The 16,844-nt window shown below is 42.9% G+C and overlaps 3 protein-coding genes across 3 annotated transcripts; all 3 read right to left on the bottom strand.

Moving 5' to 3' along the window:
* Window positions 1-2: 2 nt before the first annotated feature.
* LOC135485677 (uncharacterized) lies at window positions 3-2,557 on the bottom strand. Its single transcript, XM_064768027.1, has 3 exons — window positions 2,186-2,557; window positions 1,657-1,873; window positions 3-1,037 (listed from the first exon to the last, which is right to left on the bottom strand). Exons 1-3 carry the CDS (start codon window positions 2,555-2,557, stop codon window positions 793-795), a joined length of 834 nt encoding a protein of 277 aa, XP_064624097.1. The 3' UTR covers window positions 3-792.
* On the bottom strand, window positions 2,303-6,610 carry LOC135485676 (FMRFamide receptor-like). Its single transcript, XM_064768026.1, has one exon. It carries the CDS (start codon window positions 5,202-5,204, stop codon window positions 4,128-4,130), a length of 1,077 nt encoding a protein of 358 aa, XP_064624096.1. The 5' UTR covers window positions 5,205-6,610; the 3' UTR covers window positions 2,303-4,127.
* A 6,522-nt stretch (window positions 6,611-13,132) lies between these two features.
* On the bottom strand, window positions 13,133-16,522 carry LOC135485353 (uncharacterized). The gene is made up of 2 exons (XM_064767263.1): window positions 16,437-16,522; window positions 13,133-16,193 (listed from the first exon to the last, which is right to left on the bottom strand). The coding sequence occupies exon 2, from the start codon at window positions 16,065-16,067 to the stop codon at window positions 13,536-13,538; it is 2,532 nt and encodes an 843-aa protein (XP_064623333.1). The 5' UTR covers window positions 16,068-16,193; window positions 16,437-16,522; the 3' UTR covers window positions 13,133-13,535.
* Between the last annotated feature and the right edge of the window lie 322 nt (window positions 16,523-16,844).

Raw genomic sequence — 16,844 nt, 5'->3', positions numbered from 1 at the left:
ATATTCGCACCTTCCGAACTTGTCCGAGCAGACCGAGTGCTACCTGGGAACATTTGGATCGATCAATACTATAATCTGAATGGGGCATTTGCAAATGCATTTGTGCATCTAAAGTGACAGCTACATTAGTCTTTACCAGGACACAAAAGCACTGCGACAAGATAATTCCAAATCAATCGTGCCTATTATATCCTCTTTGTAATAAATGGAAACAAATCATGTGAAAAAACTATGCCTCAGTGGCTAAACATTGTTAATTGATCGTAACAATCAACGCCTCAGAGGAAATATTTTTTTTGAATTGCAAGTATGTACTTGTACCATTCAGAATGATAATTCATTCTTTTCAGGTTGGGCCGATAATTGTGATCCTCCTCATATGATTGTAAACTTAATGATGTACTCTTACTGGATGCCAGACCTTTCATGTGAAATATGTGCAATCAAGAAAATCAACAAATAAAACAACATTGGTAAATGTCGAGAAGTTTGGAGTACTTTTGTTCATATATACTTTCACTTTCCTCCTTAGACAAAAAAGTCTCCTAGGAATAACAGCGCCTGAGATCTTCATCATGACATAATCACATCTCGAGTCCTTTGATGGATGTTGGTCAAGTTTCGACTTTCCAATTTGGCCAAGTTGATGGAGAGTCTTCATGGATGTGACATTGACTGCACTTTTTAAGGTGACATTCTATATCAACAAGTCAAATTCAACAACGGCTCTTGGCTGCCGATTTGTCCTCTTGTCGCCGTTGGGACAGACCAAGGTCATAATCTTGTCTTTACTCAAATCATCCAATGTTCATCAACCAAGCTTGTGTTCTCTTTGAGTTGGTTGTAGGACAAGTGTGTCTTCACAGCAAAGTACAGCTTACAGATGTTGGTAGTCGAGTCGAAGCTGAAGCTATTGCAAGATGCGGTCCTCACACACAGGAAGGAGCATTCGACTGCAGAGTGAGATACCTGGGAAAGGACTGACTTTGTCAGGATGGTAGACAGTTTGACAAAGTATTGGTCACAGGTACCAGTCCCTGAAACAGCGATAGTTACACCTTAAGTTGATAGATTGAACACAGTACTATGATTAATCGTAGAGGCAAGTCCAATTGTAGCATCTATATGGTAGCTATATACTGTGCCTGTCCGAATGGCCTTTCTAACGTGTCACAGGCTGGCGTGTAAAAGACAGGCTAAATCCGTGGCGTTGACACAGTCAATGGGTACATGATAATATTCACTTTGGCGACTTGCAGCCAAATCTCGGTCAGGTTTGTGATCGTCTTTTGACTTGGTGACTTCCACCCCCCCCCCCCCCCAACTACGTCAAGATTATTACTGTTGATGTGTTTTGCAACCCAATCTGCGTCAGGGTTGTGACTGTCTTCGCACCCAAATCTCCATCAGATGTTGTGACTATCTTTACAACCCTGAAAAGCCCTAGTATATTTGGAAAACGACCTACTCTCTTACAACCATTGGCTACTCCTATAAAGCATTAGAGAAATCGGTGGTTGAATAAATGAAAAACAACTATAAAATCCATTGTTATATCGAAATATGATATATGCATTTACTTCAAGGTAAGGTGGGTTTGGTGGTCCAGTTGGTGGTAGTGATGGGGTTGGGCTGGGGTAGGTTGACTTCCCCTACCTTTGAATGGATCACTGACAACAACAGCTCTCAGAGCCACTTGTCTGCCTTTGGCGTATCTTGGCAAAGAGACTCTCTTACTCTTGACGAAATAGTCGCTGAACGTTCTCTTAGCGAAAATTGGCCAATCCGCCGAAGATATTCTGCTAAGTTCCATTGCCAACCCGTACGTTCCACTCCCGTCAGTGTGAACACCAATATAATCACCAGTTTGAACCTAGAGGACATAATGAAATAGTTTGATCTGGGTGCAAACTCTCCATATTGACCCTCATATTTCCCCATGTGGTCGTTCCCCATATTCAATGTTTCTAACACCAGACAGCTCTCGAGAACCATGACGGACACTCAAAGACATTACACCCTTAACACACACTCGCCGACTTCGGACTGTGACATTACATCTAAATATGAGTGTCGCGAACTTGGTTGTACCGGGGTGGTCGCCCGTGCCAAGTCAGGCCCTGTCCCGCGTAATCGGGGAGGGGGCAGGGAGGGTAGAGAGATGACGACAGTAAACACACTTAACCTTGAAGGCAGTTGCGACCAGTATGGTCTTGTTTCCAGCAGTTGTACCGTTGACTTTCGTCGAGTGCACCAAGTCGAATGTCCCCTGAGCGCCAGCAACGGGCCGAAACACATCCACAAAATAACTGTCGCTGTCAATTCGGTTGTACATTTGCCACCCGATAAGGTATCCTTCCTGAAACGTGTACGATTTCGCCATGAATATGTTGAGGAAACCGTCGGTGCCCCACGCTTCACTTTGCTGTTTTGGTTCTATTCCTTGTAACGTCTGCGAGATGCACTTTGATGATGCGTAAAGTCCTGGCGCGACCACGAATAGAAAAGGCAACTTTGACGCAAAAGTAAGTTTGAAACGGGACAGATTGGTTGTCATCCCGACTCAGGAAGAGACAGCCCCGCCCGATAGGCCAGGTGTCAATGTCAAATTATATTCCTCTTGATTGCGGCTCGAACAGATTAATAGCAAATCGACAAATAGGTTATTCAAATCCACTTTGTAGAAAAAAATATTTCTAGCAGCCGTGTATCATACGCCCTAAAGAGATGTCCGACAAATCACTCTCGTTCAATTATGAAGTTATGATCTACGCACTCGGTCCCATCCACCCAGGTTAAGCACCGCCGAGCCGGGAGGGTTAAATCGGTGGATTGGGTACTTCAGAGAATTACAAAATCAGGTGAACTTTCTACGGAGAAAAACTTTTTAGCGTGTTTATCATGCTTCCTCCAAACACAGAGTACAAATCGCTATCTGCTCAGTCGGAACAAACAACGTCCCAATGCTATATAGTCCACATTGATTTCATTATAAATTCTTATCCGTCCCTGAACAAACCACACAATGATTGACCACGTGGCAAAAGAAGAGTTACATATCCTTCCAATCCGAAGTGGTTACCATGGTTATGTCGCCATATACGCCATTAATACAAGTACAAAAAAGAACCAAGTAAGGAGTCGCGATGAATATTTAGCCCGACACAATCGACCGACATTTTTATACATTTCATACGTTGTCGAGCATAGAACTATAAATTTGACTACTTTTTTGACACCACTTTTCTCAAACGATATTTGCATGCCAATCCACCGTCGTTGTGCGTATATCCATTCTTCAAAGGATGAGATTTTAGGACTGATATTCACCGTCGATAAGTCGGCATGGAAATTTCTGACTTCCGATAAGGTGTTGGTCAATCGAGAAAGTGTTCGAGCGCATGTGTTACAGAAAACTACTCGACACCTACTTCACGTCACACAACATCAACGTCGAAGTCAGAGACTTTGCTGATTGGCACATCGGACCACATGACAGACTCCTGGCAGTTGCCGCCAAGAACATGAGAATAGGAAGCTAACGGTCATTTGGCGACGTGACAGGTTACCCCTGTGTGGGATCTGCCGCATACTGCTTCCCCCTGGGTATGGGGGCATTCAACTACAAGAGACCACGGGTTTTAGCCTCAATCGCAATTCACTACTTATTCAGTGCCCTTTTATTCAGTTTAAGTTGATCGACAGAACCATCGTGAGCGCATTTCGTTAGCCTCGCTGGACAAATTGTTACGCTGTTCCCGCCTTCTCTTTCCTTGTCATCGAAAGCCTTCTGTAAAATCCAGTTTCCACTACCAATGAGCATCCATATACGTCTCAATTCAGAACAATAGGCGTATTCTGTTTTTCTAGATCCCGTTAAATTCTTTTCACTGGCGGTTTTGTTGTGGTTGAGAGACAATTAATAAAAACAAGTATGGATCATATCTAATTCATACTTGATATAAACGATAGATTTTTGGATTTAGCCCAAAGGCCTGAATGGTGGGCTCATGTTGAATACCTTGCAAATTACAGTAGTTTAAACGCTTAAAGCAATGTGTCGGCCGTGTTCATCTCTCGATGAATGCAACTTGTGATTGAATCCGACGACTTTAAGCTGCATGGCGTCACGACAGCCGTTTACAGCACTTAAACATTTTCTTTAGAGTATACCTAAAATTCTTTCCGGTGACGCAATAAACATAGAAATTAATAAAGGAATTGACTGTGGAGAGAAAATATGTGTTTCCTAACACGTTATGAAGGAGTCTTATGTCCAATACGTTTTGCTCTTGTGACTGAGCTAAACCAGTGACGATTGCTAAAGCCCAGATGATATTAGCGATGACCTGGGGCATCTCCAGTAGTAAAAACACCACCGAGACTGCCATGACCCGCACTGTGATAGCCTTCGTCTCCCTGGCTCGCTTGCCCTGGTCACTCCCAAGGTTCCCTTGGGCCGACCGCCGCAAACACCATAACATGACGCTATTCATGACGATAATCATTCCCCACGGAACGAAAACAATCAAAAGATACCATAACCCATAGGTATAGATCGATTCGAAATATGGGTTGAAATTAAGGGGAGTTAATATAGTGACCGGTTTTGGTTGACCCGGTGAACACGGATCGTACGCGTAGCCAACATCCATGAGAAAAATTTTCGGGAGGTTGTACGCGAACGAAAAGACGCAAAGACACGCGACGGAGATCCGGGCGTTTCTGACGGTGCAGAGTATCTTGGCTTTCAGCGGCAGACGGACGGCAATGAAACGCTCAGTTGTCACAAATACAACAAGGTAGATCCCCATGGTCTTACAGAACCACAAGATTCCCCACAGGTAGCGATTAAAATATTGATGAAATTCGAAATAATCCACCATTTGACCAGTGACTGTGTAAACCGTCGGGAAAGAGAAATAGAGGGCGTATGTCATCAAGATTGTGTTGTCAACGACGGCCAGAGATCGTAGGATGAAGGATGTCGATGTTGCCCGCATCTCCTTTCCCAGCACGACAAAGGATAACACATTTCCCACCAATCCCAGGATAGCCAGTGAAGACATCAGGGGGATTCGGATGACGAAGCGCATGATGTTACTTGACTGGGCCATGTCTTGGAGATACCGGGAATAGAAACACCGCGTTGGCCAGGGACCCGGCAAGGGTAGGCCCGTCACGGCATCACCTTGTGACGCCATTATTTTCGTACACAGTGGCTGTATGTCAATTTGCCACTCCCCTAAAACGAGAAAGTCGGAAGTGGCTCAAGCTTATCAATTTCCTTCACGGGCGATCTTTCGCTGTTGTAATTGCTGATTGAGATTTTCAAGCGAACCTCTTTGATTGGTTCAATGGCAATCACAGTCTCGAAGAATCTGATTCAGTGCCCTTTATTGGACAAGGTCACTGGAAGATTCCCAAAAATGAGATTGCAGGAATACTGCAAACTACAAAATATAAGTCCTCTGCTTCGAAAACGTCTCTGTGGTGCTGGTGTCGTCTGCTCAATGTTTCTGTGTCGAAAGCGAATTTCCCGATCTTTCGGGACTAAGTTGCAAACGAATCTCTCAGTTCTGATTGGTTTAAGAGCAATCGAAGTCTCGAGGAATAAGATTCAGTGCCCTCTATTGGACAAGGTCACTGGCCGATTCCCAAACCCTCAGTCTTGTTTGTTTCGTCTGCTCATTTAATGATGCAGCATTGATGTTTCATTCGTAAGAAGGCTTGGGGCATGTGCCTTGTTGGATCATCCAAACGTGACGAGAGTAAATATACATGTGTGGTTCATAGAAGACGAACATTTTCAGAGAATTACACCTCTTGTTTACGTCACGAGATGAAAATTGTCGAAAAAAAGTTGCGAATAAAATGTGTGGTGTTGGTTTGATCGTGACTGACACAGCAGGGGCTGCACCTGTGAAAACCAAAGATAAGAGCAGACGAGGCGGGTAGCGAGTTTCAGCAAGTCAAAGACGCTCTTCCGTATGACGCGTTCGTATCAATTTTACGTGTGATGTATTAACGTAATTTGTGACGTAAAATAGACACGGATACGTCATACGCAACATTCGCCCCTGCTGAAACACCACCACGGACTTCCGTACATTAGTCAAGCGGTTGATTCAGAGTTTGATACTTCGACATTTTGCTCCTCCGATGGGCCTAAAACAGGATGATCGCTTGGCGGTTTTGTCGTGTCCACATGGGCACTGTGAAGAGTTTGCCACCCGATTTTCTCCAGGTGGCTGCGCAATCCACAGTGTCCTGTGCGAGGGCGGTATAGAACGTATTTGAAGTTTATCGCGAATCCCGGCGATGACCGACAGGCACCTGCGACAGCTCCTTCAGAGAAGAAAGTTTTGTCGCATGTGATAAATATAGCACGTTCCTGTGATAAAAATCGCCAATCGCTTGTTTGCGGTGCGTTTTATGTTTATATTGCTGATAAATATGGATGAACATATGTCTCACCTGATGTATGAAGAATGCTAGGCTCTCTCACAGAAAATCATAAAAATCCAGTGTGAGAGGGGTAGTCGACTATACAGTCGGTGTCTATCTTCGTGGTACTGAAGTTCAGGTCATAATGGGCTCGTGTACGCGTTTTAGGAACTTTTCGAGGAGTAAATGAATAAGGCTGAATATGACATCACATTTATATCACAAGTCTCCATGCCCCCGGGACACACGGAAAATTACGCAGTCACCCCGCAGGTACCGTGACAGCTCAGCCTCAGAGGAATCGGGTTTAAACAGTTATTCGTATGACGGGATAATTGGTGCTCGTTTTGATGCAGTTGTCACAGAAACATGACCACAACAAGAGCATCATTAGGAAATACGTCCGAATAATTGGTGGATTCAATGTAATCCTTTTTTGTAATGCAATCCTTTGACACTTCACCAGAAGGCTAGATTTAAAAATTAATCTTTGTTTAGGCACCGAAGCATCCTTTCTCAGGTGTAAAATCCATATCTGTAATTTTGTTGTCCTCGTGATAAATTTGTATTTGAAATTTGATATAGCGCCAAAGCGCAATATGGGAGGCCTGTGCCCATCCGCTGCAGGGTGACAACTGAACGTATAGATATAGCCAAAAGCATCGCCGCAAGTCGACAAATGTGGTCAGGTTCGTGCGTGTGTCATTACAACGTGTGAGATGAACTTAGTTTCGAGAAAAACGCTAACCGCAAATAACTTATGGCCAATGCCTGCTAAAAAAAACCCCAAATTCCTTTAATCCAGTTAAAACCGACTTTCAGATTAGTCGATTGTTAAAAAAGGCTAATCGAGCTAATTAATATCTTAATTGTTTTGTTTGTCGTAAATAAACGCATGATGCTGCATGCTCCATCCCTCATAATTGCACAATCTTGCTCAACTCCAAATGACAATAATTGCGTATACAGGTGAGTTGAATTCAATTGCTGGCATATTCATTGAGTTTTAGGGAGGGCTTAAAAGGCCGCTAAGGCATACAATTCGCCAACATTCGCCCTGTGACTCCTGTGTTCAAGCCTTAGCAAAGCTGATAAAGCCTTACGTTAATTCATGCAAAGGCTTTCGTATACGAGCTATATTGCTAATATTAGTCTTTGTATACAATCACTTTCGGTGCTGTCGCTCTAACAAGGTCCACCCTTGGCTGTTTCATAGAGACAGTTGAAACTTTAGTGATCCTTCTTTCGTCAATCATGGATTTTCAAAAGCTGTCTATCTTGTTGTGTGATTTCGTCATGGTTCTGATTTGGATAACAGAGCCTTCAGCTGGAGCCAAGAATGACATATGTAAGTAGTTCTGATTAGCGAGAAAAAGGCCTCACGGAAACATCGTATATGCAAAATATATGATTTTCTCCGGTCTGAAAGCTCGAGAGTGAAAATGTTTGTTTTTCATCCTTATTTTCGCCTCTTGAACACAAATGCAAACGCATGTTCTGGGCCATTATTACCTTTCAGTATTTCTTAAAACAGCAGTATGTTTTCCGTCTTGTAATGCGTTCCAAGTTGTCGCTTGGTCATGCGGGTGAAAAGTAGATGACCAAGCCTGAATCCACTCAACTATGAAACTTATCAGTTGAGTACTACGCGTCACTTTATCGCGGACTTCGGTTGGATGACAAAATTTTCAAACGAATTCAACATCATGGCGATCTGAAGCTTGTGTGAAAGTCGCTCTATTTCACACAAGGTTCATTGAAACGGGAATCTTTCCAACAAAATGGGTGTTTTGCAGGGAACTTTTTCAATCCCAAAGAAATTAAGCCATGATTTGTTAGTCATCCAGGTGGTGACCTGGATCACGTAACTTGCCAAAAAAAGGTATAAACTATCATATTTACAGTCTGGTACGACCATCGGAAACATTTTTATCTAACATTATAAAATTTAATTTATAAACACCCCTGCTGAGGGAAAGCTATACGTTTTATCAACAGTACGTTTTCTGGTGTTATATACGTTTGGCCACGTGTTCTCGGCGGGGTACGGTATTGGCTATTAGATTTGCTTATAAAGTTAAAACCGGAAAATTGACCTCTCACGATGAGGTCGTGAAATCTCCCCGCAATTGCTTTTGTGCTATCGATCCGAGCTGGCGGTGATAAGCCTCCCACATGTAACCTATCGGGTGGTCCACAAAAAAGAGTTTACTGGTAGTAGAAATGCACACAAGAAGGGTTGCCCTTGTCATATTACAGCCACAAGCTCATGTTGACCATTTTACGCCACACTCCAGTCAAACAAAATCGCACATGTTACTTTTTGCTCGTCCAATTTGAATACCGATTGCGCGAGGGAAATGGACAAGGCCAGACCCACTGTGACCGGAGTGGACTTCAGCATATCACGTACTTTTCAACGGTTGGTTGATGCTTATTTATTCTTATTAATTCACACTCCGTCTTCTTCTTGTCTTTTCAGTTCATCACGAAATCTCAACTTGTCTTACCGACTCCCAGAAAGTCCATCTATCTTGCGATTACATGAACATTCGACCGACAAGATACAGAATCGTAGTCAATGACGTCAAGCACTTTTATGTCCCCGGGATCTGTGGCGTCCAACAGCAGACGACTTCCAAAGCAGACGACTGTCAAGAGAAGGAAGAGCACGCAGATGACCTCGCCAATGCAATGTTTGTCCTGGACTGTAATGGGAAAGACTCCTGTGAAGTGCTCACCAGTGCAATATTCCTTTCCAAGTGCAAGACTCTGACGAATTATCTTCACGTCACTTATACTTGTGTCCCAGGTAAGCAAACCTTAAAACCCCTCCCACTTTTTACTTCAACTGAATGGATGATCGAAGCAATGATTTAGGGAGATCAGTAGCATACTCGTTAGATCGCGGGTCTCAAATTTTTTTTTCGTTTTGTTTCAGAATCTCATTTTACCGATGTTTGCACCAAAAGACACCAGAAACTATTGATACGATCAAACACAGTTTTCCTGACGAATAGCAAGCCATCCAAACGCGACGATATGCACTGCAGATGTACCGTTACCAACCTCACCCCGGGACGACACCAGATGGACATAATCAACTACAGTCCAGAGACTTTTAACATGTGCGATAATGAACGCACGAGATTTGGGGGCGAGGATATTACAGAATGTACCAAGACAAAATACGGCTACAACAGATTCAAGACGTTGGAAGACCGAGTGGATTTGGTGATGAAGATGACGAGTAGACGACAGATGTTTCAGCTGAAATTACATGGTCCAGGTAGGTTAAGAATATAAGACGAATTGCTACGTCTTTATTCACTTTGAAATAGGTATTGACCACTACCAAATGGCAAAACTTATCAAAAGGCTTATCATCTCATCTGATTGGTTAAAATCTCAAGGCAGTGGCCGAAGAAACCGAAGTGATGGCTTCTGATTGGCAAAAATTATTGTATACTCAAAAAATCAATCCTCCGTCTCAAAAGATATGTAGTATAATCAACTAAATATATATGTATATACATGTATGTGTATGTGGTATGTAGCTAATATTTCTGTCTTGCAGGAAATGACTCTTCGGATGATGTTGAAACAAAGTTGAGATTGAAATGCACAATGTCGAGAAATTTCATCCCGCACGGAAAATATAGAAAGGAGAAACGTGAGAGACGAGAACTACCGGAGGAAAATCAAGGAAGAGGTAAGCTTTCATGAATAGATCATGAATAATATGTAGCTTTTATGGCCATGCAACTCACTGTGCGGAAAATAGTCACGGATATACATGTACATGTACATGTATAAGCGAAAAACAAAAAGGTGCAAGTGACGCCACACGAATTGTCAGAACGCTATATGTGACGTCACACCATCTTAATCTTTATGGCATCCGCATAAAACTTACATTATCTGTCTTCAGAAGTTTACATCTAAGGCGCAGGCGATCGTCCATTTAGGTCTTATTTGATATTATTGTATTTCGCTTCTCATAACAGTTACAGAATTTTGTCTTCGCACTTCGACTTGGCTACATACTTTGTAAGAGGTTGATACACATATTTCTTTCAGTTATTGCACTGGGCCTTGGTCTTGGCGGCGGATGTGTCGTATTGACAGTATTCCTTGTCTGCCTGCTCTGGTGTTGGTGAGTTAACTTGTCACGTTTATCTCGTGCTAAACAGAGATAAACAAGACAAGTTAAGCCTGATTAAACACGCCGGTTTGCATAACCTCATTGTGTGTTTTGGTTTTCGATTTCGATCTTTTACCCTCATTTATCATATGCAGGATAGGAATCGCTTCCAGTACATGTTGAGATTATAAGGTGTCTTATGATGTAACGGAAATGATGACCGCGAATGCGAACGCGAACGCCAATCACATTATTCGATATCATATGATCAGGATGTCGAACATTAACATAATTTTCATCTGTTTTTCCAGGAGACACCGAAATGACGATAATAAATCATGTTGCGCGTTCATAAAAACGAGGCCGGACAACAACCCAGCAGACGACATTCGGCAAAGAACGCCAACAAAGAAAGAAAAATGGATAAAAGTCAACGGGAAACAAAGAAAAAATAGTTATGCAAAAGATAAGGTTTCCTGGGCACTAACTGATGACATTCGCGCAGTTTATCACCGAGGCTATCTGTACCCTCGACTTCATAGCGTTCGTTCTGACGTCAGTTTTAGGACGTCTCCAGCCTACGCGAATTCCCTTCATCGCAATCCTGGGGTCGGGTACCCGCAGACTCTTGACAGTGCTTCTCTTGGTCAGGTGCGGTTCCTGCTTCAGCAGAGTTTGATCCCTGACCCGGAGTTGCCAGTCTACAAGGGAAATGCACCCGGGGGACTCGTACCTCAAATCATGGGCAGCGCTCCTGGTGGACAGATGCCGCTGTACGTTGGGAACCAGAAAAGACAAGACAGAGAGAGAAAAGTATCTGGTCTTCCCCGGATGCAACGGGTGACTTATACTCTTTAATGTCGCTAAAACTTTGTGTTTTTTCCAACACATACATCACACGGGGAACAAATCGAAACGGACAACAAATTCTTTTCCTGCTTACAATGTTGTCTGTTCAGAATTCACTTTTCGTGCTCGGTCAATAATAGGCAGGTTTCGCAAGCCCTATACGGACGACAAACTACGAACTACGAAGGTCTATCGACTCCTCAAGTCCTGTGTAAATTCATTTACGCGAAAATCGTAAATCATCTTCTGCAATAGTTGTGAGAGGAATCGGGGAATTTTTCAAAAGACGTCGTCAATAAAGTGCATTTACATACTTCTTACTTCGTCGTTCGTAGCTCTTCGTAAGGATTGCGAAACCTGTCAGCCTATTTACACGGCGAATGGAGCTCTCCGTCTGTGTGCACCGGCTGTGGAATCAACCGGCAAATATGATATCTCATAGTTGTCTGGCGAACGTCAGAAAAGAGCCAACTTAGCCAACTCAGTCCCACTATAATTCAATATGTCGTCTTGCGTCACATCTCTTGCACGAGGTGCTATTCTAGAAGGGATCTGAGACTGACGAAATATGTCCCCGTAGTTCACGTACGAGAGTAAATATTGTAGCCCACTTAGTGACTTTTTGTAGAAAAAGGTACTTGTATAAATAGTGTAGAGATTTTAGGCTGGTAAGTGTAAATAAACTATTTTAATGATACATTATCGTTTTAAGTCGTATTTGAACCAATGTCACAACCGGACTGAAGCACAAAATGTACTGTATACGAACGCAATTACGAAAGGGTAAGTCACACCTTGACAAGAGACAGAATATATGTACTAGTCAGAAGACATGGTACAACTTTGTGGCATTCCAAAGCTGTAACTGGGTGACTGAGCAACCTGATTTGGGACAATGTCACAACCGCACAGAGGTAGTACAGGTTGTCCCATGTACATGACTTGGACTAGGTCCAAATTCTTCTTGAGATATATATAATTAACTACTTGACATGGTTGGCTTCGAGCCTTGTATTCAAGAGTACAATGAGACAGAAGCTCTTCCAGTCGGGAACAGTCCGGCTGTTTTCCGACGTTCATGACGTGCACATGGTACATGAGAACGGGAAAAGCTACCCATCAATTGATGACATATGACGAGTGAAAAAGTCTAATCCTCGGCGAGTCGGGTCCCGGAACGGAATAGCGAAACTTCACTACTACTGTTGACAATACCTACATGTGAGACACCATTGTGGAATTCCACATACCTATCTACGTAGGTATATCACATCCTTCAACTTCATCCCTACCAGCACATGTACATATGAAAGTACATCACCAGTGTCTCTAGAATATGAGTGTAGAGACCTGGGACAACAGTGTTGAACAACCAAATCATGAAGTTATCACACCCAACCAGATGGCAATTCCTGTGACAGGACAATGTCACAACCAGGCAGACAAGTAGCCAAGGACAAAGACCGCAACCCTTTTTGGGACACCACCAGTTTAGGAGGCTCGGATGACTAAAGCAGACGGCCAATGAGGCATCAGAAGTTTCTTCAAATTAGTGTGAACATGTCAAAACAGTGGAAATTTCTCCAGTTATCCAGGAAGATCATGGTCATTTTCTACATACATGTACCCGAGAATGACACCACAAAGGAAAGAAGACAGAAAGGACAACTGATATTTTAAGATGTACAGTAGTTTTATTAAGTAGAAGCAACTTTTTCTATCAAGCACAACTTTCAATATTCTGGTACTGTAAATTTGGCACTATCGCACCTGTATTGTCCATGCATACATGTACATTGTTGATCTAAATCTTTGCTCCCCACTTGTGGATCTATGGTGGAGCTCAAATGCAAATTTTTAAGAAATGTAACATACATGTACATCTAACATTACACAATAAAATTATCGCATGATATTCACAGTTTGAAAATTTTTGAGAATTATGGGAAAGTATTTTACCGACAACGAGTGTGGTGATGATGATAACCATCAACAATGAATGCTCAAAGATGATGACGAGGGCAGTTTCATGATGATGATGATGATGACGATCACGTCTCAAAGACAAAAGACCTCTTAACTGATGACAGTGACGTCATTCGATGTTTGAATCGTCCGTACCGGTTGCTAAAGGAGAATCGTTATGTGGTCGTTTCTTGAAGAGATTTCTGCTGACCTTCAAAGTGGGCTTCCGAGGCTGCTCAGATTTATATGATGCATCATCCGAACCGTCTGCAGAAGCTGCATCCTCTTTCTCATCATCATCTTTATCAGCTGATACATCGGTTTCTTGTCTTTTAACTGTTTGTTCCCCATGTTTATGCCTGAAGTGAGTCCTCAGGCTGCGCTCGGTCTTACAAACGAAGTCACAGGAACCACAACAGTAGCCAGACAGGTGACCAGCAACATGCTTTTTAAGGCTCTCCGGACATGAAATCCTCAAATGGCAGTGTGGACATTGTTTCATCTCTCGTTTAGAACGCGAGCTTATTGGTAATTTCTCACTTGAGCTGGAGCTCCGAGCATCGTTGTCCAAGTCCCCGTCAGTATCGGTACTAGTGGAGTCGCTGTCATGTGTGACCTCTCTCTGTCTGCCCTTATTCCTCTTCTCAATCCCAACTGATCTAATTTCATTTCTTTTGCTAGTGTCAGACTTTTCATCTGCCTTCTGCTCTTTTTGTACATCATTTCCCTTTCGACCATCATCTTTGGTAGGATTAGCTATCTTATGGACCTTTGCCTCATGCTCATGGAGCTTTTCTCTGTCAAAGAACACCCATAAACATTTTGAACATTTTATCCCGCCACTCTGTTTAACATTGGATTTCTCAGTACTTACCTTGATTGACTGCATCATTGGCTTAACTGGGTGTACTAGTGGTGCAGTCAATGCACTCAACTGCACTTTTGGAGTACTGGACAGTACCTTTTGGGCACTAGACTCTACCTTTGGTGTACTACTACTAGACTGTACCTTTGGGGTGACAGACAGGAGATTTGGTTTATTTGAATTAAGGTTTGAGAGCTGATCTTTTTCTGGTTGTCCTTTTGTCGTCATCGGAATCTTAGGGCCCTTTTCATGAGACTGGAGTAAGTGCATCATCTTTCTGTGAGCATCCAAGTCAGCTAGTGAATTAAATACTTGAACACAATCACAACACTTAAGCATGGTCCTCAGCACGCGCTTAGAGGGGCATTGCTCAGCCATATCACCTTGATCTGGATTAACACGTTTTAATCCACTTGCGACGCTTTGCCTTAAATCTTTTTTAGAAGTCATAGTCTCTGTTTCTGATCTGAATTGGAGGACTTTCGAATGCACACTTGGAGATTTCATTGTTGAAGTACGAGTTTCAGGACCCTCCTTCAGGCGGCTTATTTTTGGAGACTGAAGATGTACTGCCTGTGCATGCTTGATCAATTCTTCCTCGTTAGGGAACTCCATGGGGCAGGCAGCACATGACACGACCGCCAGAACATGTTCAGTTTCATGTGCTCGGCACTGATTCTGGTTGGTGAACATTCTATCACAATGGCTGCACTTGATACGCTCTCTGGCAGAACGTCGAACCCATTGTGGGCTATCGCTCCTTGTCTTCTTCTCATTTTCGTTTTCCTCTTCAGTCGATGATATCATCCTTCTAGATGTCAATGCTACTTCAGTTGTGGGCATGAAATCATCATCATCACCATCAATAACTTTGACATCATCATCATCATTGCCATTGCCATCAAAAGCACTACTTTTGTCATAACGTTTATCACGACCACTATCACCAGCCCTACTACTAGAGTTGCTACTTGTATCACCTGTTTTACTACTACCTTTACCACCAGCCCGACTGCCATAATCGGGCACTGTCATTTCCACAGAGTGACCACTATATTCTGGCAATACCATTTCACACTGCCTTAGAGCTTCTGCAATACTACCTCCTAATGAACACCCACGACTCACTCTTACACCGCTGTTGAAGTCATAACGGTTTTGCTCATTCTTGTGAACAGTTTCAAAGTCACTGCTTGTTGCCTCAGTTTCTACTTTCATAACACCTAACTCTCTTGCCTGTGACATAAGTTCTTTTAACTGATCAAACTTGCACTTCAAAGGTCCGGACATCTGGTGCGGAGCAGGAACCTCCACACTCGAATGTTTATCATCATTTTTAGCAACGACAGCTGTATCTCCATGTCTATTCGTATCATCTGATACTTCAAGGGTAGTATCCCCGGATGCATCGTGTTCAGCTTGTGACATCAGGTCTCTCATCTGACTAAACGTCAGCATGGCAGAACGTTTACGAATGCGATCCCCATGCACCAAAACTGGGCCAGAAAGTTTGTGAAATTTGGCAATGGACCCCATTTCATTGAGAAAGAGAGCAGATTGAACCTTTCGCCCTGTGCCGTGCTGGCTTTCACTTTCACAGTAGGCAGGAAAATCGGCGATTTTAATCAATCTACAGTTCACTTGGACCGCTGCATCTTTTTTTTCAATTTTCTTAACTTCTCCTGCCCTGTTATTGTCCAACAGATTCATACTGGCATCACCACTCTTCACCTCGATAATTTCCAGGCCAGAAAATGAACTGTCTGTTCGATTCTTACTCTCACTACTATGTTCCATTGTACGCAAGTCCTGAAAGGTTACGGAAGTCTTTATTTGGATTTTCTGCTAGACTCGTACTTGTGGTGTAAGTTCGACATCGAGCGTTCAATTTTGTCTCAACCAGAAAATATCCCAGCCTGGCACCTTGAAAGAAAAAAGGATATGGATAAAAGAAATATGTCTTGTGTATGATGGTTACGCTTTTATCCCAACTCTAACCCTTTAAACTCATGTAATCGAACGGGAGAAATAAATTATAGCGGGGACACCGATTCCCGTTACACCATGTCCATGCATGCATGTTGACAAACTCAAGGCCTATACTCGGCAACCTGGACAAACTACTACGAATCTTCGTTTTCCAAAATATCATATGGTTAAACATACAGCATATTGGAGTTTCAAGTGGAGTTATCGCCCTGCAGATGTCCAAATGAGGGGAAAATCGATTCGAAAATAGAGGCAGAGAAAAAAGTCCGTCATGGATTTTTTTTGTTTTGTTGTTTTCGTCTATTTGATTGATTGATTCAACATTGGCCGTTTCACCGCGGCTGGTCGCTGCTTATAAGTTTGGTGCAAAGTGTGTAGCAGTCGAAAATGTTCCTCTGGAAAATGTGTTCGGCCCTATTGTATTCTGACGAATCTATATTGGCCATCAGGTTTCGATGGCGTGTTCTGCATAAATGTATATTCCTCATAAGTGAGTGGCTTTGATGTAGGCCCACTGCTGGGGAGAGACTAATCGGGAATATGTTACAGATCATGAGATACGCCATCACAACAAGCAAGGGAACT

This window comes from Lineus longissimus, chromosome 3 (assembly GCF_910592395.1).
Source record: "Lineus longissimus chromosome 3, tnLinLong1.2, whole genome shotgun sequence".
Lineage (NCBI taxonomy): Eukaryota > Metazoa > Nemertea > Pilidiophora > Heteronemertea > Lineidae > Lineus > Lineus longissimus.
The sequence above is the reverse complement of the archived record's forward strand: the minus strand, read 5'-3'. Positions and strand labels throughout refer to the sequence as shown.

What these genes read in the sequence shown, in the direction of transcription:
- LOC135485676 (XM_064768026.1), bottom strand. Translation starts at nt 5,204, where the DNA reads ATGGCGTCACAAGGTGATGCCGTGACGGGCCTACCCTTGCCGGGTCCC.
- LOC135485353 (XM_064767263.1), bottom strand. Translation starts at nt 16,067, where the DNA reads ATGGAACATAGTAGTGAGAGTAAGAATCGAACAGACAGTTCATTTTCT.
- LOC135485677 (XM_064768027.1), bottom strand. Translation starts at nt 2,557, where the DNA reads ATGACAACCAATCTGTCCCGTTTCAAACTTACTTTTGCGTCAAAGTTG. An exon ending in TGGTCGCAACTGCCTTCAAG is followed by an intron (nt 1,874 to 2,185) that starts GTTAAGTGTGTT and finishes TATGTCCTCTAG; the next exon opens with GTTCAAACTGGTGATTATAT. An exon ending in TGTCAGTGATCCATTCAAAG is followed by an intron (nt 1,038 to 1,656) that starts GTAGGGGAAGTC and finishes TCGCTGTTTCAG; the next exon opens with GGACTGGTACCTGTGACCAA.